This window comes from Stenella coeruleoalba (assembly GCF_951394435.1).
Source record: "Stenella coeruleoalba genome assembly, chromosome: 14".
Taxonomy (NCBI): Eukaryota; Metazoa; Chordata; class Mammalia; order Artiodactyla; family Delphinidae; genus Stenella; species Stenella coeruleoalba.
Genome location: NC_137160.1, coordinates 49,289,284 through 49,316,751, shown reverse-complemented (window position 1 = coordinate 49,316,751; position 27,468 = coordinate 49,289,284). Strand labels below are relative to the sequence as shown.

At 36.2% G+C, this 27,468-nt stretch overlaps 1 protein-coding gene across 4 annotated transcripts; it reads left to right on the top strand.

The window, feature by feature from the left end:
* Positions 1–27,468, top strand: IMPACT (impact RWD domain protein). 4 transcript variants are annotated; one of them, XM_079942255.1, is made up of 11 exons: positions 1–137; positions 1,220–1,348; positions 2,356–2,408; positions 3,589–3,651; positions 10,941–11,026; positions 15,050–15,172; positions 17,021–17,118; positions 19,205–19,278; positions 22,456–22,546; positions 23,880–24,014; positions 24,943–27,468. In XM_079942255.1, the coding sequence occupies exons 1-11, from the start codon at positions 102–104 to the stop codon at positions 25,009–25,011; spliced, it is 957 nt and encodes a 318-aa protein (XP_079798381.1). In that variant the 5' UTR covers positions 1–101; the 3' UTR covers positions 25,012–27,468. The 4 variants fall into 4 exon arrangements, 3 of the variants coding, with proteins under 3 accessions (XP_079798381.1, XP_079798382.1, XP_079798383.1); XR_013831254.1 differs by lacking the exon at positions 24,943–27,468 and having other exon boundaries at positions 21,154–22,546; positions 23,880–23,937; XM_079942256.1 differs by lacking the exon at positions 1,220–1,348.

Sequence of the window (27,468 nt, the reverse complement as noted above, 5' to 3'; positions counted from 1 at the left end):
CGGGCAGCGCTGCTGGCCGCGCTCGGTTCACAGTCGCAGCGGCCCGCCCCCGCACTCCGGACCTAGGCAGGCGGTGGGCGCTCGGCCGCTCCCGGGGCCACATGGCTGAGGGGGACGCAGGGAGCGACCAGAGGCAGGTGAGGCCCCGGCGGGGAGCCGACCTTTAGGCTCGGCTCGGCCTCGCCTCACCGTTCCGGGCCTCCTCGGCCGAGGGGCCTCTGTCCGGGGCCGCCCCCGGTCTCGCCCGCACCGCCCGCGCCGGAGGCCGCGCCGTTCGCTCCGCCGCGTCCCATTGCCCCGGCGCTTGATCTCAGCCGATCGCTCTCGGGCCGGCCGCTTACGGGCGTCGGCGCCCTGGGCCTGCCTTGGGCGCTGTCATCGTCAGCCATCAGCACGCGATTGAGCAGCTCCCGGCCGGAGGCAGAAACCCGGGTTCTGCTCCCCGCCCTGTCCCCGCCGGGTCACCTTGGATAGGTCACTTAAGATCCGTTTCTGCTTTCGCAAAACGGGCAATAATAACACAGATCCTGGAATCAGTGAACCTTCCTCCTCTTGGCGTTGAGCTTTCCCCAGCGCGTGGCTCACGTGGGCACTCTTAAAGCTTTTCCGAATGCGCTATGAGGACAAAATGAGACGATACAAAGTTGAATGTATACTTCGCTTCCCATTTTTACCTTTAGGTCCGGTTTTACTCTTCTTTAAGCCGAAACCAAAAGAGTAATTTCTGAAATGTTTCGAGGGTTTGATGACCAAAAACCCCAACAACCGCCCAGCCTCGTGCCCAAATTCAAAACAGAAACAACGAAGGAGATAGCCAGTAGTAATACAGGGCGAATATAATAAGTAACAGTGCCACCAGGGAGTGGGGGCATGGGGTTGCCTGTTAAAAGGAGAAGGTGGAGCAGAGGAGTTATGTTTATCCTTTCACTTGTAAATCTCACTGCAGGATATGGGAGTGCATGTATATTTTGGCTCAGTAGTGGTCAAAAGCACAGTGATGTAGTAGCAAGGCTGGTGCCAGTCATTGCAATCGTGTCTGGTACCCAGAGAGTAGAACATGGTGACCGGCTGCTGAGAACGTTTGGTATCGTTCATTCAGGGATCCTTCATCCAAGCTGGTGATGTTAAATACAAATACCTTATAAAGCAATAAGGAAAACTCAGGTTTTTAGGGTCGGTGCATTCTTTGACTTTTTTTCCCCCCATCAACCTCTTTCAGAATGAGGAAATTGAAGCAATGGCAGCTATATATGGCGAGGAATGGTGTGTCATTGATGACTGTGCCAAAATATTTTGTATTAGAATTAGCGACGATATAGATGACCCCAAATGGACCCTTTGCTTGCAGGTATTTTTGCCCTTCTCTACAGCCATTTTCCAGTTACAGTGTTGACTCTTGTATGATTGACTGCTATTGTATTCCTCTAATGATTATTCTTGTGTGACTTGTTCTGAATAGTCTTTTTGTTGTTGGCTTTTGTTAACGACTGATGATCTAAACGTATGGGTAATTAAATCTCAGATCACTCTCAAGTAATGCTTTCATAGATGGTCTCAATCTTTTCTCTCCCAATTATTTTATTTATTTAAGTGTTCTTAATGTACCATTGGCAGACTTGGGTTTCACTTCCTTTCACTATCCAGTACGTTTAATAGAAGAGAGTCTAAACCTCGGAAGATGACTAACATTTAAGAGGAAGAATAGGTTAGTTATTTAGATGGTTCATAGAGTAGATACTCATTTCTTTGTTAGTTGGGAATCAGTTGTGGTTAGGCTAAATGAAAACATCAGCTATGGCTTTCTATTTTAATGCTTATTCTTTGATGACTGCCTATACTTCCAACATAAAAGATGCCAAATTGAGTTTTTGTCAGTGTTTGTTTTTATAGTAATACTGATTTGAAAAGAAACGTGCATGGTTCTCTATTAAGTGTTTGCTATTTAATGTATTTAATAGTGTCTGGTAGGATTTTTTTTTTTTAATTTCTTCAGAAAAATATCTGGAACGTGTTATAATGCCGCTCTTTCATTTGGGGTTGGGGTATAATGCCCCTATTTCAGTTTATCTTTTCCTTTTGTCTTTGTCCTCCCCACTTATTTTCTAATTTTCATTGCTTTTATACTTTCTCTGCAAATAATGATCTCCTTCTTAAAAGATTGGCATCATCTTAACAACATATTTAAGGCAGAATCATAAATATGAGGTGGGACTTCTCTCCTGAAATTTAACAAAACAATGGTTTTGTTTCTTAGTTTGGCAAGTTAGAAATCTGTCCAATGACTGGCTTTATGAATGTTGTTATTTTTGAGCCGTGATGAAGTATAAGCAGATTTGTTTTTAAACTGCTTTGTAGGTGATGCTACCGAATGAATACCCAGGTACAGCGCCACCTATTTATCAACTGAAGTAAGCTATATTTCTACATTTATATTTTTTTATAAAAAGATTATACTTTTCAAAGATTCTCTGTACTGTACATCGCGTTTATATAGACTACCTTATCAAAATGTATATAGAAATTAAAAACACCTTTTGGACTTGATGTAGAGCATTTAAACTTAAAAATTAAATTATGTAAAAACACTTTGAAGTTTGCCACTTAGTATAAAAGAGAATCAGAGGATCCATAGTGGGTAAAATAGCTACAAAATTGTCTTTAGAGACGGGGGGAAATCTTCCTCTCTAAGACAACCTAGCAATCTAGAAACCTTGGCCTATAGAGTTGCTCCTAACCTGGTTCTGCTGGCCTCGCCAGTTCTTTGACATGCCTCTGTGTAAGACAGCCTGCCTTCCAGGAATCACCCATGGTGCTTGTGGTGCTTGTCCTGCCCTTGTTGTGGAGGAGCCATCTCAGCAGCCCAAGCGCAGTCTTAATGAGTCATGACGTGTTGATTGCAAGTAACCTTTGATCCAGCTTGCCCGCTTGACCTACTAAGCTGTGTAAACCTGTGCAGACAGAATTGCATTAAATCTCAATTACTAAAATTTTTACCTTCCAGTCAGATTGTCTTTTGTATGAGTGTTTTAAAACCATAGCGGTAAAATTTGCTATTACTCATGGTTCTGTAATTTTTCATTTTTATTGACAATGAAAGATATTATAGAATGCTTGTAAACATCTGTGCCCTTTTCAGAAAAAGTTGATTATTTCTTTTACAGTCATGTGGCAGCTGACTTATTTGTTAGAGTTGTTTTTGAGACACCAGTTAGAAAAAATTGGGAAGTCCTGATAGTGTGGCAAATACTGCGAATCTGGAAATTTAGATTCTGGAACCTCCTCTGCCACTTAGGTAAACTAGGGCAGATTTATGATATCCTATGAACTCCCCTGTTTTTTAAGCCATATTTTAATTGAATAATAATGGTGTTGGCTTCATCATGGTTTTTGGGGAGGAATAAATGAATTAATGCCAATGAAAGCATTTTGGAACTGTATCGATTTATACAACATAACATAACATTTTGATGAAAATAGAAAAATTTTTAAAGTTAAATAAAACCAGTTTGTGATTAATCAGTATTTTTTCTTTGAGATATAAACACAATCTTTGAATAATCTTCTTTATTTTGTTGTATTTAATCTTAGTGCTCCTTGGCTTCAAGGGCAAGAACGTGCAGATTTATCGAATAGCCTTGAGGAAATATATATGTAAGTGATGGATGATTAAAAAAAATTCTATGAGTGACTCTATTGTGGGCCTTTGTTGGAATCATGATATGTTAGGGCCTTTTCTAAACTTTTTGTTAAGCTGCTTTTCCATTAACAAAAAGAATATACTTGAAAAATCCTTGAAAGATTGGTTGTATAATGTAATTTTATATATACATTTGATACGAATTCTGCTTAGAAACAAAAATACACTATTATTTAGAACTAATAGCTATAAAGACACTTAGCCAGCTTGTGAAAGTAATTCAGAGATACTGCTCTTATTTTGCTATTTTCATAGGCTATGTTGAATGAAACTGGTAACAGCAGAATCCTAAGCATAATTATTCATTAAACTACTATATATTTTTAATGGTAATGTTCTTGTATTAGGCCATAAGACAGAGAGTCTATTGATAAACTGTATTTTTCACTCTTTCATTCATTCAACAAATGCTATATGGCAGGCATTGTACTAGATCCTGCATACGCATAATTAGCAAAAACAGAAATGGTCCCTGTTTTCATTTAGAATTTGCAGGTAGGGGAGATATTACTCATAACATTGTAAAAATGAATGTCACACTGCAGCTGTGATAAGTTCTGTAAAAGAAAGATTTGCAGGTAGGGGAGATATTACTCATAACATTGTAAAAATGAATGTCACGCTGCAGCTGTGATAAGTTCTGTAAAAGAAAGATATTAATATACAGTACTAATTGAGTTTGAAAGAAGTCCTGACCTAGTCTAGGAGGTCAGGGATGGCTTGTTTGACTTAAGAGCTGAGTTACGTAAGTGAAGATAACTCCAGTGAAGGGCCACAGCATGTGCGAAGGCTCTCTGTCAATGAGTTTGGCACATGTCAAGATACAACGTAATGGTGGTATTAAGTGGGAAAAGAGAGGGGAGGAGAGAAGGGAACATGGTGGGAAAATGACCTAGTAATAAGGTAGGCAGGGGAAATTATGGAGAGTCCTGTAGGCCATGTTGAGGATTTTTGTCTTTATCCTAAGGCCTTTGGGAAGCAGAGAAGAGTTTTAAGTGGTGTGATGCCATGATAAGATTTTCATTTTGAAAACACCATTCTGTTTCTGGGTGAGAACTGATTGGAAGGGAGCAGGAATAGATGTGGGATATCAGGAGGCTAGTGAAGTAGTCCAGAGAAGATATTTCTGTGATTTGGGTTAATTTTAATGAGATACATTAATTTAGTACAACAAATAATGTTCTGGAACATCAGTTTTACTGTAATCCAGGAACTGGTAAGGGTCGTCTTATATGTTGTAGGTGGCTACCCCATTTGGCACAGTGAGAGAACCCCCTTTGTATCTGTGGGATCTAGACCAGGTTTCTTTTCCTCACAGAATATTTAATTTAAAAATGCTAAGTCTTCATGGAATTGATTCTATTTGTTCCTTCCTAGAGGAAGTGTGGTCTTCCTTGAGTTCCTAGGTTTACACTTGACTCTGGAAGTAACCAAGAACTGGACATATCAATGGGAGAGGCCCCCATTTAGTGATTCCGTCATCCTCAGCATATAAATATTACATGTTTTCTCAATGAAATGTTTTCTGATACCTGTCCCTGACCTTACTGGCCACTCCAACTTTTGTGCCCCCAACAAACTTCTTTCTGTAATCTTTTATTTATGCCTATTTACCAATTTATCTCCCCCCTAAAGTAGAATAAGATAAATATACTGCAAATTTGCTCACCAGTGATGTCATAATTATACATCTTACAGTCATTTTTCAGTTCTTATCTTACTTGACCTCTGTAACTTTTGGTGGTGTTGAACACTTTCTCTTCCTGAAAAATCTTCCAACACTTGGCTTCCATCCTGTTAATCATATTCATCAATTAGAGTTTTCTCCTATCTATGCACAATGTCATGCACTCTGAAATGGCTTCCCATCTGCCTTTTTTCTGCCCCAAAAGTGCCCCCCTTTATTAAGAGATACCCTCCTATAAGGACACAACTTGCTGTTCTCCCTAAGTAGTTCACTTGAGCTACTAGAGAATTAGGAAGGATCAGAAATAACAAAGGAGTTTGTTCTAAAGATAGGATATGGTTCATACTGTCTTGTTTATTAAAAACACTTGAAAATAACCCCAGTCCAACAGTAGTATTTTCACACATGTGGTCTAAATAGAAATATACATTCAGTTTTTAAAAGTTTTGTGTGACAACTTTTAATCATATTTTCCCATAAAATCCCAGCAGGGGGCAACAAGTGAAAAACACTATTAGTCATTGAAAATTAAACATTTTAAATGTATGGATATAGTTCTTAATGTTTATAGTTTCATTATGTTCCAAATATTGTAACATTATCAAGATTTTCATATTTATTTGGCATCATTTTGAATGCTAAATTTTATTTTTGCCTAGATAAGAAGATGAACTATGTTTTTTCTTATGTAAGGAGGGACAAAGTCTGAAAACTAAGTCTTTCCAGTAAATATTTTGTGAGTATCTCCTATATGCTCGCACTCTGTTAGGAGTTTGGAATTTAAAAATTAATATAGATTAATTGTGTACCAACACAATATAGTGACAGTTACTGAGAGGTTTGGACCAAGTGCTATTGTTTTTAGAGGTCTCTGGGCATGTGGTGAGGTTGTAAAGGAGGGTTCCATTTTGAAGGTGACCTTTGGGTGTGGTGTTTGGCAGGTGATCAGAGGGGGAGAGATTTTCTGATAGAAGGAACTGCATGAGCAAAGTCATGTAGGTGCGAAGCAACCTGGCATCTTCAGAGTTCAGCAGATAGTTCAACATGCTGGGGATAGAAATTGAGGTAGGTGTAAGAAAAAAGAACCTGTAAGCTGGTAAGGAGTTTGGGCATTATCTTATAGGCTGTAGGCATTTTAGGCAGGGGAGTGATGTAATGAGATTTGTGTGGCAGTGTGGAGGGTGGGCTGTGAAGAGTTTGAAGTGAGGGACACCGTAGGAAAAGCAGTCAGTAGCTAGGAGGGAGATAGTGGAAACCTTTCTGAAGGCAACAAGAATGCAAGGGAGAAGAACGGTCAGCTAAAGAAGTACTTAGGCACATAAACTAGGATTTGGGATTGTGTAGACGTAGACTCATTTGCTTATCATACCTTATTTTTGTTTAAACATTTTACATACGGATATTTTGAATATATGAAAATAGTTTAATAAAACAAAAGGTAAATAACAGATTTAAAAATACTTTGAACATTATACTAATTGGTGTTAAGAGAAAATGAAAAGGATTAAATTTTTTTTTAATTTGAATTTATGATAGTCCATTTCAACACTATTTAATTTAAATCCAAGGAAATGATTAATTTCCCACAGCTCTTCACATTCTGATGTATCATGAAGTCTTAGGTTTGGAACTTGGAGAGTGAGGCTTGTCAAAGCAGAAAGTGCACCGGACCAAATTAAACAGGAAAGGAAAACTTTCTTCAAGACTATTGCAACAGGGGAGAGAGGCAGAACCCAGTCTGAACTCAACTTCCTGAAACAAAAGGCAGTATGGTTTTTAAGGGCTGGGATGAGCTGTAGAAAAGGACTGGGGGATGCTGGGGGGAGGTTGATCAGTGAGAGTGTCCAGCACATTAAGTTTCTTCCTGAGTTTGCAAGTGTGTTTCTCTGTGATTAGGCTATCTGTGTTTGCAAATTGTGGCTCATCAGGAGTTAGGCCCCTACCAGCCAACAGAGACTGGGAGATAGGGCACTGTCTTCCTTGATGACTACATTTCAAAAGAATGGCTCCCAGGTCCTTGAGAAAGACACTCCTAGGTTCTAACACTGACAGAACTTCTAAAAAGATGTCCATAATTCCAAAGGAGCAAAGGAAGAGAGGTCAGGACCTAGAGTCAGGAAGCTCAGCCTGTCTGAAGTTTAGTCAAGCTGATGTTAAGGCTGTCTTTGTCAGGCTTCTGGAGTCAGTTTTTGAAATAGTGTGACCTCTTTCTCGTCTGTAAAATGAGGATAAAAGAATAATATCATTGTAAGGATTAAGTGACATAATCCATGTAATGTATTTTAGCACTATATAATAGCAGCTTTCAATTTTGTTGTTCTTGTTAGAAGAATCATCTCATCCAGTTTTGTCATTTTGAAAATGAGATGATGGAAACTCAGATCAAGTGATTTGTCTAAGGTCACACAACTTAGTAGTACATTGTAGTGAATAGCTTTACCCTTAAGTCAACAAATATAAATATTGGAAAATTAAAGATACAAAAGTTAGAGCCACAAGTAAAACAAGAGTCACAAGTAACTTGCCTTCTGTTTGGATCATTCTGAATTGGATAATAGTTACTTAAGTGTATTTAATCACAGCATATCTCAACTAAAATATCAGTTTTTAATCCAAGTTGATCTTTTATTCAGTTTGAAACAAATTTTGTTCTAGACTTTTTATATTCAGCTACTTTACCATAACTTAATTTCATAAATAAAAGCTTAGCATCTCACCCTATAATGAGTAGTTCTCAGATTTTGTACCAGTTGTTAGGATTCAGCTGACTTCCTCAAGGACCATTGGGTGAGGGGAAGAAGGGCATAGGAGGGAAGACTACAGCTTCTGTCTGTTTCTGTGAGAGATTTCATTACAGCGAAGGCAAAGGTTTGAAAACCACCAAATTCTAGTCTGTAGTTAAAAGATACGAACAATCAACTATACTTGAATCAAAAAGATATGAACAAACTATTGTCATGAGAGAAAACACAAATACAGCAGTAATAACAACAACAATAAAAACACCCAAACCAGCATCAGTGATAAATTTGGGGGTCCAAGGGAACAAATAATTTAATTTTCATTTTCTTTAGGAAACGTTTCACATCCACTAGAAGTTCCTTAAAATGGATTTCAGGAAGTCTAGTTAAATACTAGGGAAGAAGGAAGCATTTAATAATTGATTATGGGCAGAATGCTGTTGTATATTGTTCTGCAGGAAGCCATGGGCCAGAGGAGAGGAAATTTGGAGTTAAGGTTTAATTTCTTTATTATTAGGAAAAATTACCTATTAATTGTGAAAATTCTTCCAAGGTATTTTCCATCGTCCCCTGCCCCCACTAGTCCCCTAACAACAATAACAACAAATCTGAATGTGAATATATATATATTCACAGAGGGATGATTTTCCTGTCTCAAAGGGTGGTTATGAATGAGGATTAAGTGAAATAACAAAGCATTTTCTACGTCTTATATAGTAGGTGTTCAATATACACTGGATATTAGTGCTACTACTTTTGGTGATGATGATGTGATGAATTAAATAGAATGAGATTAGGGGATGGAGAGAATTACATATAAAACCATACATTTGTAAGGATAATAACTGTAAACACTGAGACAGGGGACCCCATTTTCTCATTCACTACCATACCCCCAGGGCTGCACGTAGTACTTGGTGTATAGGCAAGGCCCTTAAAGATCTGTTGAGTGAATTAAGATAGGTCCACTTGAAAAGAGACTACTTTTGTAAAGTAAGGCAAGATGCTGTAAATCTGTTTTATAGGTGAGGAAACTGAGACTCAGAGTTCAAGTGTCTTACTTGCCTAAGGACACAGCTGCTTGATAGGAGAGCAAAACACAGTGGGCGACCTGAGCTTTGGAGTAAGTCTACATTCACTTTCTGGCTCTGGACTTCTTACTGCTTATTGTCTTAGACAAGTTAATTGATCTTTCTAGGTCTGCTTTCTCATCTGTACAATGGGGAAATAAAACCTACTCTATTAGACAATTATGAGCATTAAATGTGTTGATACATATAATGTACTTTGGGCTTAGTATATACTCAGTACATTTTACCTTTCTCTGTCTGTATACCTCTCAATCTTTTATTGAGAAGAGAGGATGGGAGTAGGAATTGTTTAAAAGAAACTCAACGAACATTCTCAGTTTTTTAAAACCTTTCCAACTGACTTTTGCTCTCTCTAAATAAGACAGGTTGCCAAAGTACACGGAGGATTGTTTTAGTACTCAGGAGTTAAGGGTGAGATGGAGGGTTTGAGGATACAAAATTATTTGAAAACAGTGTTGTTTTCTTCTGTATGCTTGCTTTGAAATTTTCCTTTGGGTGCTGATGAGTGATGATAAAAAGATGATGGTTTCAAGAGCAACTGTTAGAGGAAGGAGGTAAGGTGTTATGAAGTAGTATGATGATTTCTTTAAACACACTTATTAAAACTTATCTAAAATTAGTGTCATCTCCTAAGAGTAGACACTTGGGCCTTTATTTTATTGCTGTTGCCATCATTTAACATAATGCTATGGACATGAACTATGACATGTTCTTTTTCTCAGTGAGCCTTTGAGATGGATTTAATTATCTGAGGCAGCCAGACAGCTATTTGGAACCAAAATGAATCAATTTGGGCAATAGAATACTTTGTCCAAAACAAAATAAGAATATAAAGTTTTCCATTGATTGTCTTTTAACTCTTGTAAATTGGCTTTCTGAGGGAGTTTCTCAAATGCTTTGTATTCTTATTTGTTGAAATAAGTACATAAAAAAAGTGGTTTGAAATTGTTCAAAAAGTTTAGAAAAGCAAGCAATGACTGGGCATCAATACTACAATTATATTCGCTGACAGAAACTAAATCATATTTATATCTATCTTAATTCATCCAGTTCACGTTCAGAAATTTTCTTTCCCCTCTTTGGTTGCAACTCTTCTACCTATTTTAAGTGAGCAATGTTAATTTTAATTTGGGAGCCAGTTGGAATTTTTAATGTTGATGTATTAAATACTCATACACAAATGTTAGTAAATTGCATGTTTTTATAAATTCCTCTTTAAAAGGCATGGCTAGGGAATTCCCTGGTGGTCCAGTGGTTAAGACTCAGCTCTTTAACTGCAAGGGCCTGGGTTCAGTCCCTGGTCGGGGAACTAAGATCCCACAAGCTGCACGGCACAGCAACCCTGCTCCAAAAAAAGGCACAGCTAGATTGCATATAATTTCTTAGATTGTAAATATGTCTATATTTTCTTGAATTTGAGAAGGAAATTTTTTTAACATCTTTATTGGAGTATAATTGCTTTACAATGGTGTGTTAGTTTCTGCTTTATAACAAAGTGAATCAGCTATATATATACATATATCCCCATATCCCCTCCCTCTTGAGTCTCCCTCCCACCCTCCCTATCCCACCCCTGCAGGTGGTCACAAAGCACCGAGCTGATCTCCCTGTGCTATGTGGCTGCTTCCCACTAGCTATCTGTTTTACATTTGGTAGTGTATATATGTCCATGCCACTGAGAAGGAAATTTTTAATAACACCTTTTCCCCCTGAATTTTGTTTAGACAGAATATTGGTGAAAGTATTCTTTACCTGTGGGTGGAGAAAATAAGAGATGTCCTAATACAAAAATCTCAGATGACAGAACCAGGTAGGTTTGCTCTTTTAATTTACAGTAATTAAATTTTCATCTAGATATTTTCATTGAAACTTTTAATGAAGATCTGTATGCTGTTTTATGTTATTATATGATAAAATATGTTTCTCTGGAAAGTTCTTTACTCATGTAAATATGGTTATTTCTTTCTATAAGCTTTAGACTGCTTGGTTTCATATTACTATAAACTCTTATAGAAATAGAATTTTACGGTTAAAGAACTTGGGTCAAAAATCTTTGCTTTCTTGGGGCTTCCCTGGTGGCGCCGTGGTTGAGAGTCCACCTGCTGATGCAGGGGACACAGGTTCGTGCCCCGGTCCGGGAAGATCCCGCATGCTGCGGAGCAGCTGGGCCCGTGAGCCATGGCCGCTGAGCCTGCGCATCCAGAGCCTGTGCTCTGCAACAGGAGAGGCCACAACAGTGAGAGGCCCACGTACCGCAAAAAAAAAAAAAAACTTTGCTTTCTTTGACTATTGTTATGGTAATATGAACCATGTAACATTCTTCATGAATTATTGGACTATATAAGTTAGATATTAGCTTCACATGAGTGTAGTGTTTATAGAAAAAGAACTTTGGGAAACACACTGACCAGTATTTAAGATATAAAAATTGACTTTGAAAGTTGATTCTTTAATTGAGATAGAATTCACATACCATGATTATTCACTCTTTAAAATGTATAATTCAGTGGTTTTTAGTTTATTCCAAAGTTATGTAACCATCACCACTATATAATTTCAGGACATTTGAAAATTGAAAATTGATATTTTGCTCTATTATTATAGTTTTATTGAATCATCATATACAACAACATAGAAATTTCTTATATTTTCTATTTACTTTGCTAGTCTTTGTTCCAGTTACTACAAAAGCCCTTTAGAGAGGAAAATTACTAAGCCTATTTTATTTCCAAATAGAGTTTTATTATTATCACTGATAGAATTATTTTCAATTTGGGGAGAAGGGGGATTAAAAAAAAAACAAAACCCCATAGTCTATTTACTAATTTTTAGAATGTTATTTACATGGAATCAATTATTAAGGATTCCCTTACCAAAATCAGTATAGATTTAAAGTTGATAGAAATATATATTTTTTCAGAGCATTTTACTGTTTCTCTATAGAAGCAAATGTTTTTACTGTTTCCATTAAAATCAAAGAGATAAATGGTCTGAAGATATTCTGATCTTGGGACAATATTTTTTTGAAGTATTTTCCTTGACTTTTTATGATTCATGTTCTGATTTTTGCAGCATTTCAGGGCATCTGAGAAGGGTTTTGAAACCTCAAAACAAAAATTGAGTTTTGCCAATCCACCATTCTAGAGTGTGGGATAATTGCAAAAATGTGGGATGATAAGCAAAAATTTAGGACTCCAAAAAGCTTGGAATCACTGAACTATTAGGAAATTTTTTAAATTATTGATCTTAAAATGGTATTTTCCCTTTTCCACCTATATCTATAATTTAGTTTAGCCACACTAAAAATTTTTGAGTTATTGATTTAGGTTGTATAATTTATAATTTGAAAAAAAATTGTTTAGAGTTTTTTAATTAGAAATTTTCTAGACTTCATATTAAAATGGAAGGTTTAATAATTCTGAAAAATGAATAAGGGTATAAGCTAGTGATCAGGATATCTCATGAGAATTTTCTTCTCCAGGGTACCCACTTGACAAGTAATTTATTTTTATTTTACTATTAATCTTCAGTACATATTTATTCTTTACTATTTCATTTTTTCTACTATAGAAATATAAAATTTTTTAAAAATTTATTTATTTTATTTATTTATTTTTGGCCGCATTGGGTCTTCGTTGCCATGCATGGGCTTTCTCTAATTGCGGCGAGTGGGGGCTACTCTTTGTTGTGGTGCACAGGCTTCTCGTTGTGGTGGCTTCTCTTGTTGCGGAGCATGGACTCTAGGCATGAGGGCTCAGTAGTTGTGGCTTGCGGGCTCTAGAGCGCAGGCTCAGTAGTTGTGGCGTACAGGCTTAGTTGCTCCACAGCATGTGGGATCTTCCCGGACCAGGGCTCAAACCTGTGTCCCCTGCATTGGCAGGTGGATTTTTTTTTTTTTTTTTTTTGCGGTACACAGGCCTCTCACTGTTGCAGCCTCTCCCGTTGCGGAGCACAGGCCCCGGACATGCAGGCCCAGCGGCCATGGCTCACGGGCCTAGCCGCTCCGCGGCATGTGGGATCCTCCGGGACCGGGGCACGAACCTGTGTCCCCTGCATCAGCAGGCGGTCTCTCAACCACTGAGCCACCAGGGAAGCCCTGGCAGGTGGATTTTTAACCACTGCGCCAGCAAGAAAACCCGAGAAATGTTAAATCTTGAAGTAATTGTATACTATTTATACTTTTAAAAAATTCTGAACTAATTTTAGACTTACAGAAAAGTTGCAAAAAGAGTAGAAATAGCTCTGTTATATCTCTCACCCTGCTTTCCCTAGTAACATCTTAGATAAGCATATTATAATTATAAAAAACAGAAAGCAAACATTGGTATAATATTAACTAAACTAAAGAGCTTATTCAGATTTCACTAAGTTTTCCACTAATGTTCTTTCTGCTGTTCTAGAATTCTGTCTAGGATTCTTTAGTTGTTATTTCTCCTTACTCCCTTTTAGTCTGTAAATAGCTCCCCAGTCTTTCCTTCACTTTTTTGACCTTTCATGACCTGACACTATTTTGTGGAATGTCCCTCAATTTGAATTTGTCCATTGTTTTCTCATGATTGGAGTAAGATTAGGCATTTTGGCAAGAATATCACAGAAATGATATTGTAACCTTCACAGTGTATTATATCAAGGAGCTAATGATATCAATATGCTTTATTAATGGTGATATTTACCTTGATCCTTGGTTAAGGTGGTATCTGCCAAATGTTTCCACTGTAAAGTTACGGTATTAATCAAGCATTCTCCAGAGAAAGAGGCCAATAAGGTGTGTGTGTGTGTGTGTGTGTGTGTGTTTGTGTGTGTGTGTGTGTGTGTGTATTATAAAGAGAGAGGAGGAGGGAAGGAATGGTTGGGTGGGGGGAGAAGGAGGGAGGGAGGCGGGGAGAGAGAGAGATTGATTGATTTTAAGGAATTGGCTCATGAGATTATGGACGCTAGCAAGTCCAAACTTTGCAAGGTAGGCTGACAGCCTGGAGACCTAGGGAAGGAATGATACTGCAACTCAAGTCTGAAGGCTGTATGTTGGCAGAATTCCCTCCTCCTCTGGGGAGGTCAGAGGAGGAGGGAATTTCTTTTAAGATCTTAACTGGAGTCTCACTTGCATTATGGAGGGCAATCTGCTTTACCCAAAGTCAACTGATTTGAATGTGAATCCCATCCAAGAAATACCTTTACAGAAACATCTAGAATAGTGTTTGACCAAATATCTGTGTACCATGGCCTAGCCAGGTTGACATATAAAATTACCAGTTACTGTCTTTCCCTTTGTAGTTGATAAGTATCTTGGGGGAGATACTTTGAGGCTATGCTAATACCCTATTCCTCCTTAAACTTTAACCTACTGATTTTAGTGTCCATTAGTGTATCTTATTTGTAAACAATATGGTGTTGTAACAATATGGTGACTTTCATTTCCTTCTTGCTATGATTAATTGGAATTCTGAGAACAAGATGTCTCTTTTCCACATTTATTTATTTGCTTACTTATATTAGTATGAACTCATATTATTTTATTTCGTGAGTTAAAATTCCATACTGTCATTATTTTGTTGCTCAAATTGTACCAGGTTTGGCCTTAGGAGAGCTCTCAGGTAGGCTCCTATGTTCTTTTTATAAGCTTCCTTTGTTTTTTGAACATTTCTTTACTCTGGAATCACAAGATATTCCAGGATCATCTTGTATTTTCCTTGTCCCAACCCTGGAGTCAACCACTTCTTGTAGGAGCCCTGGTTCCTTCTGTTGAAGACTGGTGTCTAGAGACCAAGACTAATGGTTTTTTAAGTGTAATTTCTTACTGTCTTATGATCACTCATCATGTCTCATATCCACATAGGCCCAGACGTAAAGAAGAAAACTGAAGAGGAAGATATTGAATGTGAAGATGATCTCATTTTAGCATGTCAACCAGAAAATCCAGTTAAAGCATTGGATTTTGATGTCAGTGAAAATCGAACAGGTATAATGTTATTAGTTTATTTTGAGGAAAGCGGGATGGTAGCATTATGAATGGAATTTCTATACCATTTGGAATGGTATAGAAATTTAGTAAACTCACATTTTAGGAAATTCTTATTAGTTTGTAGAGAATTGGGTTATTTTTTTTCTGTCTCCTGGCCATTTTGGTGTTTGCTAGGTCTATCAGAATGGTGAGGAAAAAAATAGAAATTTACTTTTTTCTTTTTTTTTGCTATTTATCTGGAGTTTTGAATTAGTGGTGAGAGAAATTGAAACTAAGAAAAGCTGTGTTAATATTTTCAGTTCACATCCTGCTTTATATTTTTACTTTGAAATCCTTAGCTGTCTACTGATAGCTCAGAGTTAAATTTTAGTCTTTGCTCACAAATATAAATACAATAATTGAAGGTACAACCACTGAATTAAAGCTAGTGAAATGCCTTTAGGATTTTAGTTTTTGCTTAAGCAAATTTGTTCCATGATAAAGTAGTATTCAGCTTATGGATAGGTTGATGTGATAAATCAGCTCTATATTTCTATCAGAAAGTATGTTCCATTTTAGTATTTTAAAATTTTGAATGATATAGTCAGTTTCCTCAAGTCTCTTACAAAAACAAGATAGACCAGAGGGAATGTTCATTCTCTTTGAAGGTAGGGAGTTCCCTATGCCATTATACAGTAGCTTTTAAACAGTAAATGAAAATTTAAAGTTCTTGCATAGTGTCTCAGTATTAGTGGAAGGGGACAAAGAAGCTGTGAATGAGTGGGGAAGAACACCCAGTATACCTGCTCCTGTTTCACTCTAAGTAGTTCCCATTTTATTCATACACATATTTGCAGATTTGGCATAGGATGTCTTTTGGGATAGAAGATCCACTATTAAAAGAAAAAGAGTGAAAATCGTAGTCATAATAAATCGCATCCAGTTCCTATTGACCTTAGTAGTGTACTAGTGCAGTGGTCACAGTCTGTTCAAGAAGAGAACACTACTGGGGGAAGGAAGAACATCCTGTGTAAACCTGGCTTCTCGCCATGTCCTGCCACAAACCAGTGCAGTGATTTTTGGCAAGTTATTTAAAGTGCTCCAGAAATATTTTTACACATGTTACTTGAAGTGTTTCATCACTTATAAAGCAAACTGACTTGGTAAGATTCAACAGATCAGTGAATAGAAATAGAAAAAAATTAAATTCTTTTTTTCTGAATAACTTTTCATCCTAAATGAGGCAGGTGCAGCAGCTAGGATGGTCGGTAAGTTTCTCATCTAAGTTAAGGGTAAAATTAATGGTTTCCAGAATAACTGGAAATCACAGTACTCGATGGAATACCAATTTGGTGTACTATTGATACATTTACTTCAATCCTATGAAGTAGGAACAGTTTTATTAGCAGAAGACATTATATTACAGCTATACAAAATAAAGTCATAGATTTCCCAACCCAGAGGTCCATCAGCAGTAAAATGAATAAATACTCCATATTAGCAGCTGTCAATCTTTTTGGTCTCAGGACCTCTTTGTACTCTTAAAAATTAGATGTTATATCAACTTATACAACTGAAACAACTCCAGGATTTGAGTCCCAACCTACCATTACCACTGGGTGACCTTAGCAGGTGAAAATCATTTATAAGTCAAGTAGTTTTATCTTAATGTACAATATATTAGGAAACTTTTTACTTAAAATTATAATTTAATTTTAATAGACAACAAGTATTTGTTATTTGAGTTGATTTGCCATATAATTTACATCTCTCTCCCAACTCCCCCCACTATACCATTGCCAATTTTTCAGTATTTGAATGTAAGAATTTTAAAAATAAAAGTAATATAATTCTTTAAATTTATAGAAATAGAAGAATTACCTCCGATTGATCATGGCATTCCTATCACAGACCGAAGAAGTACTTTTCAGGCACACTTGGCTCCAGTAGTTTGTCCCAAACAGGTAAACTTACTGTGTCCAGTTCACTTTGATGTTGTTTTACCAAAGTAATTCAAGCAAATGGTTTTGCAATAATATCTTTGTTTATACTATTACATTTAATTTTCATGCAAGATAAAAATTATTTGCTAATTTTCTACCTCCAAATTATTGGGAATCATGGAATATTTGTTTCTGTTTATCACTGCTTTCAAAATTGTAGCCAGACTCTGATTAGGGCTTAACTCTCCAATGGATTTTCAAAGAAGAAAAACCCATTGTGGTGGTGTAGGAAATTATGATGCTTAATATCAATAGCTTGTTGAAAAATTATTTGTCTTATCATGTGGGAGTTCTGTAAAACCTAGCCTGTTCTATTGTTGCCCAAGTAAGGGGACAGTGGACAGAGTGGTTGAGCCCAGTCTTCCCAACCTGAATTCCTTTTCCTTTCTGCTTCCTGATTTTAGGTGGCCTGATATCCACCAAAGGATATTATATGGGCAAGTCTTCAGTCAAAAATAGTATTCCTAGGTCTTTGTCTTTCTCAGTCTCTTTTCAGCAGAATCATTTTCTTCTTCCTTGCTGCTATAATCTAGCCTAAACTTTATTAATGTAAGAGACAATTTCAGTACACCTATAAAGTTAAATTAACCAGAAAAGTCTAACTAGCTTAGCATAGGTTTTAAGCATTGGTCTCTTCCCTTTGGTCTCTCCAAATTCTTCTAAAGCCCTGAACTATAGGAATACAGTTTTTTGCACCAGGCTGCCTTTTCACTCTCTTTTAGTCTCTGGAAGAGGAAGTTTTTCCTTCATTGATTTGTGGTCAAAATAACAGATTTTGGTGCAAGCTTCTGGGCTTTTCTCTGAGGAACCCTATTTTGCCCTTGGCCATTGCTCATAATCTTGTTGCCAGGGTCCTCCTTAGACATTCCATTCTGAATCTCTCCATACTGGATCCTTTTTCCATTTCTGATTATAGTCACTTAGACTTACAGGATCATAATTTGTGAGAGCTGAAATAAATCTGAGACGTCAGTGTCTACTTTATTAATCAGGAATCTGGGAGTCTGAGAAGCACAAGATTGCACAATTTCTGATCCAAATAGGTCTCTGTATCTCCAGCTTGGTCTTCCTTACCTCCAGTATTTCTTCTGTGCCCCTTGCCAACTACCTTTCTAAAAGATCTGACCACGTGTCACTCCTCCCCCACATACCCAGTAATCTTTGCTGATTTCCATTGGCTACAAGGAAAAAATCCAAACACATTATACAAGGCCCTTTGTGATAAGACCCTACTTTAATCATTCTGATACATCTTCTATCATCTCATTCATACTCTGAGGTAGAGCTACATAAAACTATTGGTCACTTCCTGAATCTTTCTCTTTTATGTCCCTGCTAAGGTTGACAGATAAAATACAAAATAGCTAGCTAAAATTGGAATTTCAGATAAACATTATTGCATAGGCCATACTTTAAAAATTTGTGGTTTATCTGAAGTTCCAATTTAACTAAGCATCATTTATTTCTGCTTACTAAATCTGGTATGTTTGTACATGCTATTTCCTCTAAGTGGAATGGCTTCTTCTTGCCCCACCCCACTCTTCCATTTTGATGCAGAACTGTCACTTATCTTTCAAGACCTGGCTCTTGTTACCTCCTCTATGAACCTTATTTGACTCCCAGAGAGAGTTTTGGTTTTATAACATTTAGAACATACCATTATTCTGTACCTGTCACTTTGGTGAGTTTTCAGAGCTCATTTCTAGAAATTCTTATATTTTCGTTTAAATTTCTCTATACAGTATGGGGAAAATTTCTTATGTACAAGTACCTTGGACATGGTTACTGCTCAGATATTTGTTGATAACTGGTGGTCAAAAATACCAGGTCTATCATTTTTGTACCAATTAGAGAACCAGTTTTTGCCCCTAAAATGAGGAGAAAACTTTGGAAATGGCTTTTTCAGAATGTAGTTGAGTCTTTAAATAACTCTTGTTAATTTCACTACAATAGTATATCAATATGCTTTAAGGGGTTTTTTTAGCATTTATTTACAGAGCAAATAAAAAGTATACATTAGTGTATTTACATTACTGCTGTTTTTAAGGTGAAAATGGTTCTTGCCAAATTGTATGAGAATAAGAAAATTGCTAGTGCCACCCACAACATCTATGCATACCGGTAAGTGATCATCACAATTTTAGGAATGTGCTTTGTAAAAAATGGGGGAAGGGACTTCGCTGGTGGCGCAGTGGTTAAGACTCTGCGCTCCCAATGCAGGGGGCCTGGGTTCAATCCCTGCTCAGGGAACTAGATCCCACATGCATGCCTCAACTGGGAGTTCACATGCCACAACTAACGAGCCAGCGAGCCGCAACTAAGGAGCCTGCCTACCACAAGTAAAACCCAGTGCAACCAAATAAATAAATATTAAAAAAAAAAAATGGGGAAAACTGATGCATGATTTAAAAAAGCAACAACTATTATGTGTTTTTTTCCCACTGTAAAAGTAATAATCATGTGTGGAATATTTGGAAATGGCAGAAAAAAAATCAGAGGAAAAGTTAACCATTTTCTGCCATTAAGTGTAACTGATATTATGAAATATTTTCTTTTTTATTCTTTTCAATGCTTTATTCTAGTATCAAAATTTTTCCTTAGTGTAACAAAAGCATTTTTCCATGTTGTTATAATTGCTTTATAAACATTATTTTAATGGCTGTATAATATTTGTTTGAGGCTCCATACCACAATTTATTTAACCATTTCCTTTTTGTTTTAGTTTTTCATTTTTTCTAAGTATTATAAAGAATAGTCCCGTGAACATCTTTGTGTACTTTTTGCATTATTTCATCAGGATAGCTTCTGGTTGTTTCATATTGTTTTTTGAAATGAAACAGAAGTATAATCAAAAAGGAAAAAGGAATAGATTCCTAGAAGTAGAATTATCAAAAAGTATGAACATTTTTGAAACTCTTGATACATACTGCCAAATTTTTTCTAACGTTTTTCTTTTAAACCAATTTATGCAGTGAATTAAGACTGCTTCTTTCACTACATGTCTTTTAGTTTTGAGTACGAAGGTTTTATAGAAATCTGCTGATTTGTTAGTAAAGAGATGAAGGGTATATTTTTTAAATATGCAGATTAGTACAGACTTACAGAACATAGTTTAGGACTAAAATAAATCAGAATATAGACATAGGAATTTGGTGCAAATTTAAAATGTGATTCAGACTATTTGTAAAATCTAGGCTATCTAAAACTCAAAAATCTCAAAAATATTTATCACTTTGGATAGGTGAGTTTTTAATATTACTAAGTCACATCCCTTTAAGTGCCCAATCTTACCAAAAAAACTATTTATTATTAGAGTATCACTACACAGAATTTTGGTTTTTCCTTAGTGAGTTAGGGTCATCAGTATAAAAATGAGGGATTAGACTGTGCTTGGTCTCAGTGATTAGAATGTGCTGTAAAAGTATTGATAGGTACTATTCATTCGTCCCACGTGTTTGTTGAGGGCCTACTCTGTGTCATGTGCTTTACATAAGTTAAATCTAATTATTTCAGCAACTGTGCCACTGTCAAAAGGTTAACTTTTTCAAGATCACATAGTCGTTAAGTGGTAGAGCTGAATTTGAGAATCTAATTTCATTTATCTCTATCTTATTCCTACATGGCCACGTTGGCTGCACCTTCAACAGTTGCTGGACATGATATTGATCTTAAGTTATCAAAAAGTTAAATAATGTGCCGGATACTCTATTTCAGGCCCCAGATTTTTGTTTTTTTAAGTACTTGAGTATTTTTGCTTATTAATGGGTGATCAGCTGTCACTTCTTACAGATGTCAGCATGACTGCATGTAGCAGCCCCTCCAACTCACCCCCTTATATAATTGATGCTTGGGAATGAAGGAGCTTAGCTTGTCAGAATTGTATGTCAGATAACAATAAAAAGGCATAAAGTGGAGGCTTGAAGGACTCCACTGGGAGTTAAAGAAATAACCTTTATTTGGTACATGGACTTTGTGTTGTGTATTTTGAATGCTTAGGGTCCTTTTAAGGTTACTTCCTGGTTCTGGGGCTGTGTTCCTGCTTTGGAGTTATGGGGCACTCTTCAGGCTACTCGTACACACAGCTATCGGATGCTGCATCATTATCTTCCTGGCATGTGAGGAAAGGGTTAGTGAAAATGTCCATGGTATTTCCTTTTTTTTTTAAACCTAACAGTACTGATTTATATAGTCAGATTTCTTCATTTGTTCTATAAAGTCAACCCCGGAATCCTTTTTGCCTTAAATTTGCCATATAAAATTTTGTTTAATAGTACTAACTTTCTTTTCTTCAAATGAGGCCAACTCTAAATAATAGTAGAGCTTGGTCATAGTAGGTGGGCAGTAAATATATACTGAGTGAATGAATGAGTAGATGGGAAGATGAATGAATGAATAGGATTGCTATAATAAAATTAATATAATTGACTTAGGTGTATAGATAAGGTAATATTTGGCTTTTTATCACCATAACTGGAAAGATATCTTTGCTATATTTGCCTAGTCCTAGATAGTACCATTTGTAAGGGCCTAAAAAATGCACTAGATGGCATACCTTAACTGGCACTGTTTTCTTTTTATAACTCACACTTATTTGCCAAGCTTATTCATCTGCAATGTAGCCCGTGCTAACTTTCTAGATAATTTAAATGGGTAAAAGTACCATGATTTATCTCTGATATTGATAACTATCCAGGGGGAAATTACAGAGAAAAATAAATCTTATAATTCTTAGAATGGGGAAGATAGATAAATGCTTGGCAGCTAGAATAAGATGTTAGGAAAGTATAAAATATTAACTTAATGTTGGTTTTATCACCTCCATCTTCTTTATATACTTTTTTTCTCTTTCACTGGAGTTTAGGCTCTTTGATGACAGGAGTACACCACTTATTTCTTTTATACCATTTCATAGCGCCTATTATGTGCCTATAATGCTTATATACAGTTTATTCTCAGTAAACGTTTTTTAGTGACTATTCTCTATAATCTCAGCTTCAAGATTAAATGAAGTGGAGGAAGTGTCAGATGTGTAAATTCACCTTCCCATAATTGTAGCATTTCTGATTTAAAGGAGGTACCCTTGATTCCTAGCTTTCCAAAATATAAAAAGTGAAGCATACTGGATAGGAAATCGTCAGTGAAAATATAGCTAATTTATAGTTCAAGAAAGATTTTTTTAAAACGAGTAATGCTGATTTTGGAAATAAATTGATGGCAACAAATATGAAGGAGTAACTTTTATTATTGAATACAATATTTCAAGGTTTTAAAGTGTAACACTGTCACGTGTATTTCTAGAATATATTGTGAGGATAAACAGACCTTCTTACAGGACTGTGAGGATGACGGGGAAACAGCAGCTGGGGGGCGTCTTCTCCACCTCATGGAGGTAAGTGTGAGTTAAACCCTGTTAATCCTGTTCTGTGAACCATAAAATTTCTCAACAAAATTCATTCCTAAATTCCATTTAGGAATAAGTAAATCAGTTAGCCTATATAACATGAGATAATTTGGTTTTATTAGTAGTTAGTTTTTGAACATCGATAGAGAGATAATTTTAACCACTGGATGTGGGGCAGAAAGCAAGAGGTTAATAACGAGTGCTGTGCTTTCAAGCTCTTTCAGTCGTAGACAACAGAAGATTATATTCAGGTGTGGAAAAACTTATCCTTTTTGTTTCATGACAATTTCCTCTCCTCTATTTTCTCTGTTCTGTCTTTGCAGAACTCCTGTTAGTTGGATATTGGACTTCTGGGTAGATCCAGAATGTTTCTTTTTTTATTAAGTTGTCCATCTCATTGCCTTATTATGTTCTAAGACATTTTCTTGACCATCTTCCAAAATTTCTATCAAATTAAAATTTTTTTTAGCAACCATGTATTTAATTTTCAAGAGTTCTTTCTTGTTCTCTGTTTTTCCCTTTTCGTAGTGTGCTGTTCTGCTTTTATGGATACAATATCTTCTAAAATTTTTCTGAGTATACTAATTAGAGTTTCTTTTTTTAGATGTTTTCTTCCTTAAATTTTTCCTAGTCCATTTTAGTTTGTTTATCTTGTCCTTTCTCTTTCATGCTGCTGGATTTTCTTCATCTGTCTGGTGATCATTGATTGTTCATTAATTTTAAGAATGGATTGTTTTTTCCCTAAGGTAGTTGCTATAGTTTCTTCTGCTATTGTATGTGGAGGTTTGTTTTCTAACCAGGCGCTTTCCTTGATAGGAACTCTGTGGGGGTCAGGCCTGTAGACTGGTGGGCTTCACGTTAAGGGCAGCATTTGACAAATGTCAAACTGAGGAAGACCTTACTGGTAGGCACTAGTGATTACTCATGCAGCCCCAGTTCTCTCTAGCTGTTTTGTTCAGAAGCAGGTTTTGTGTTGCTGTTTGACCTAGGGGTAAAAAACTGCCTAAGCTAAGCTATTCTGGTTGAAGTCACCAAGAACTGGAACCCCACTGCATGATCTCCCCTTCACTCTGCCTGGTGGTCCCCAAGTTTGCAATTCAAGGACACTGTGGAGCACAGTGTTTGTTTTCCAAATTCCCTTCTCATTCTAACATTCTGTCCCCTGAATTGTTACAAATCGCACTCTGCTTGCTCATGGTTCTGCCATTAAAGTCGGGGAAATTTTATGTGCAATTTTATGTATGGGTTTTTTCATTTTTCTTTAAAACTCACATCTGTACCTGTCTATATTTGTATGTAATTATGCTTCTGAAAATAACAGATTTTGAATGTGAGAAATGTCATGGTGGTGGTATCACGCTGGTATGGAGGGATTTTGCTAGGACCAGATCGCTTCAAACATATCAACAACTGTGCCAGAAACATTCTAGTGGAGAAGAACTACACAAGTTCACCAGTAAGTGGTTACTGATACTATATCTAGAGAGTTTCTCACCACTGCCTGTGAAATTTAAAAAGAAAAAGGAAAACGAAAATTAAGAGTGAAGCAGAACGAGTGAGGTGCATTAGAAAAACCTTTGGACTAGGAAACTGGAAGCTTAGGTTTTAGTCAGAACAGTGTGATTGACCAGTTGTGTGACCTTGGGAGGATCACTTCATCTCTTCAAACCTTAATTTTGTAGATTCATGGAGTTTTATAAAAACCTTAAAGACCAGTTAGTTTCCACTCCCTAAAATTGAGACCCATAGAAGTTATAGCTAATGCTACAGTGAACTGGATAGTCTATAAAATTCTAACATTCTCTGTTAGTGTCATAGTGTATCCCCTTTCCCCTGGCATGCCTTTAGATGCCTTCTTCCTTTATACTTCGAGGTTTTTTGTCTCGTATTTCAGATATGTTCATATCTCTTTTATTTAAACTTTGGAAAATTAACAATGGATTAAATAGTATTGAGAGGAACTCCCTGGCTGTCCAGTGGTTAGGACTTTGCACTTCCACCGCAGGAGGCATGGGTTCAATCCCTGGTGAGGGAAGTAATATCCCACAGGCCGCACGGTGTGGCCAAAAAAAAAAAAAAAAAAAATACACGCACACAAAAAAATAATTAAAAAAATAAACGTATAAATAATGTTGAAATTACCCAAACATAAATCTGTTAGATAACAGAGATAAATGAGCATTTTCTTTGATTATCCTTGATTGTTTCAGAAATATTAAAATAGACTATAAATGAAAGAGCCCTGTAAAACAGAAAGATGGTACATATGGAAGTAATTGTACTTTCACTATTATACATATTCTATATGACTAGATTTAAAAGTCCTAAGCTAGTACCTTCATATAAATGTAGGAAGATACTACATTGATTTATGTCTTTTTCAGGAGGAATCATCTAAGACTTTGGGAAAGAACAAAAAAGTAAGAAAAGACAAGAAGAGGAGTGAACATTAATACCTGAAACTGTATGAAAGGTTAATTTGCCTATAATCATATACAGATCCCACAGTCATCAAGGAATATGTTGTGCAGAGAGAGAATCCTGGACTGTTCAAGTCAGCCATCTCATTGGGGACACCAATATTATCTTTTCTTCTTTGGCTGTATCATCTGCCAAAAATAGAGAACTTGTGATATTTTCATGAGTGTTTCAGGCTGATTCAGAAGGATTAATTTGAACTTAATCACCACTTCATATAATTTTAGGAAGGTAACAGTTGCCCAGGGCAGTACCTGAATTAACTGTGCATTTCATTACATGTCAAGTGCCTTTGTTAGGTGGGGAAGAAGTGTCTCTAGAGGAATATAAATACCTGATTTCTTGTCATTGGGATTCTCATTTTGTTAAATGAATATCACCTTTTACTGCTTTTTACTGCTCCGTATGGCTTATTGAAATAGGGGCTCATTGAAGATTGATCTTAGAGAGTTTCTTCTTGTGATTTTAGTTCATAAGTATGTCACCTTTCATTTTATAGTGCTCATGGAGTGATGGATTAAGTGAAAATCCAGGAGTATCCATCTGCAGTTATGTGCTGAAGTGATAATTCATCTAACAGATTCATTAGCATAAGCGTTATGCCTCAGTTTCTGTTGCAAATTGGTGATTGTGAAATTTCAAAAAGTGATTTTCTAGTCTCTATTTTTTTTGTTTAATTCTTGTACTGTTAAGCAATAAATATGGTGTGCCTGTAGTCTCCTCCCACCGCCGAAATGTGTTGGTGTAATATTCTGGTTTCTTTTAACAACCTGGAAGTACTTTCTTGTGATCTTCATTGAGAAATTAGAACTATGCCAGAAGCTGTGCTATGGTTAACGGAACATTTATGGAATGGGGTAGAGGTGGCAGAACACCACTGGTGTAAGGTGAGAGTGTGTTGTGTAGTTCTGTAAATGTGATGCACATTTCCCATCCACACTCCTCCAGCTATCTTTCTCAACTCCATGACTTTGTGGAGAGAAGGAGCAAATCTTTGATTGGAAAAACAGAGAAAATCCCTCTTTTTTTCCATCTTCCTTTCATCAGTGCTTTATAAAATTCCTTCTTTCATCTGCAAGTTGTGCAGTTTACCTCTAGGCATCTAGACAATAAATTTATCCATGAGATATAAGTCATTAACTGTTCCCTTTTAGATAATGATTGCAAACAATTATTAAAAATTATTAATTGGTCACAGATTTACTTGAGATTCCCTTCCAAAGAGAGGGAACAGAAATAAGGAAGCAATTTGGGATGGTGCTGGAACATGGAAGACATCAGAGGAGAGTGGACACAGATTTTTTTCTATTCTCTGATGTTTGACCTTTAAGAGATCTAACATCCTAACTTGGTATTTTTAATAAGAATCTAGTAAACAGCTTTACACTGGGATGGATTTTGAGAAGTAAAATCTGTATTGGTTGTAAGTGTGTTTAATTGTTGTAACCTATATTTATTTAAAACACTTAACTCAGAGTCCATGAAAAAATTAAGTATGTTTTATGTATTAACTGTTAAAATAATTAAAGACCTTAAAGACCATTAATTAACATTAAAATAACTTCACAATTTTGGCATGTCAAAACCTGTGAAAGAAGATATAAAACAGTAAGAATTGCTGCTACAGAAAAATGAATGTGAGTTAATTTTTCTGCAACACTAAATTTGAATTCCCTTTTAGCTGTTTTATCCAACATTTATTTAGGTCTTTATAGAAAACGTTTTTATCTCTGATCCCATTTTCCCTTATTAAAAAAATATTTTTGCTTCTTTCTTTTATTAACCACATTTTCCAGACTAAAAAACCCTAATATCCTTTGCCCGAAGTCAGATAGTAAAAAGGAGAGACCCAAAAGTCTCCAATTCTGGAACGTGAGTTATTTTATACTCTTCATTATGGACCCCTAACTAGTTATAGGATCTTTTAGTCTATTTAAAATTTGTCTATTTAAAATTTTGTCTATTTAAAATTTTTGTCTATTTAAAATTTTGTCTATTTAAAATTTTGTCTATTTAAAATCTTACAAAGTAGCAAGTAATGGGAATAGCAGTATGATTTGGAGGTATATATCATGAAATATATGGGAATAGCAGTATTATTTGGAGGTATATATCATGAAACATTTGATAGATACCTATTTGAAGAGACATTATATCAAACTAATCACAACCAAGAAAGAATAGCATGAAGCAGATACTGTTTGAAGGCAGGTAAAATTTATTGCAGAAATTGTATAGTCACCTGTAATTCCACTGTCTAGAGATAACTATCATTAACATTTGGTATGTACGTCCTTCTATTTTTTTGCCTATGCATGATTTTGTATATATGGCTATTTTTCTTTCCATAAAAATGGTACTAAACTGTATATACTGTTTTCTATTCGGCATATTTCATATAGAAGTATATTGTTAACATTTTCCCATGTCAA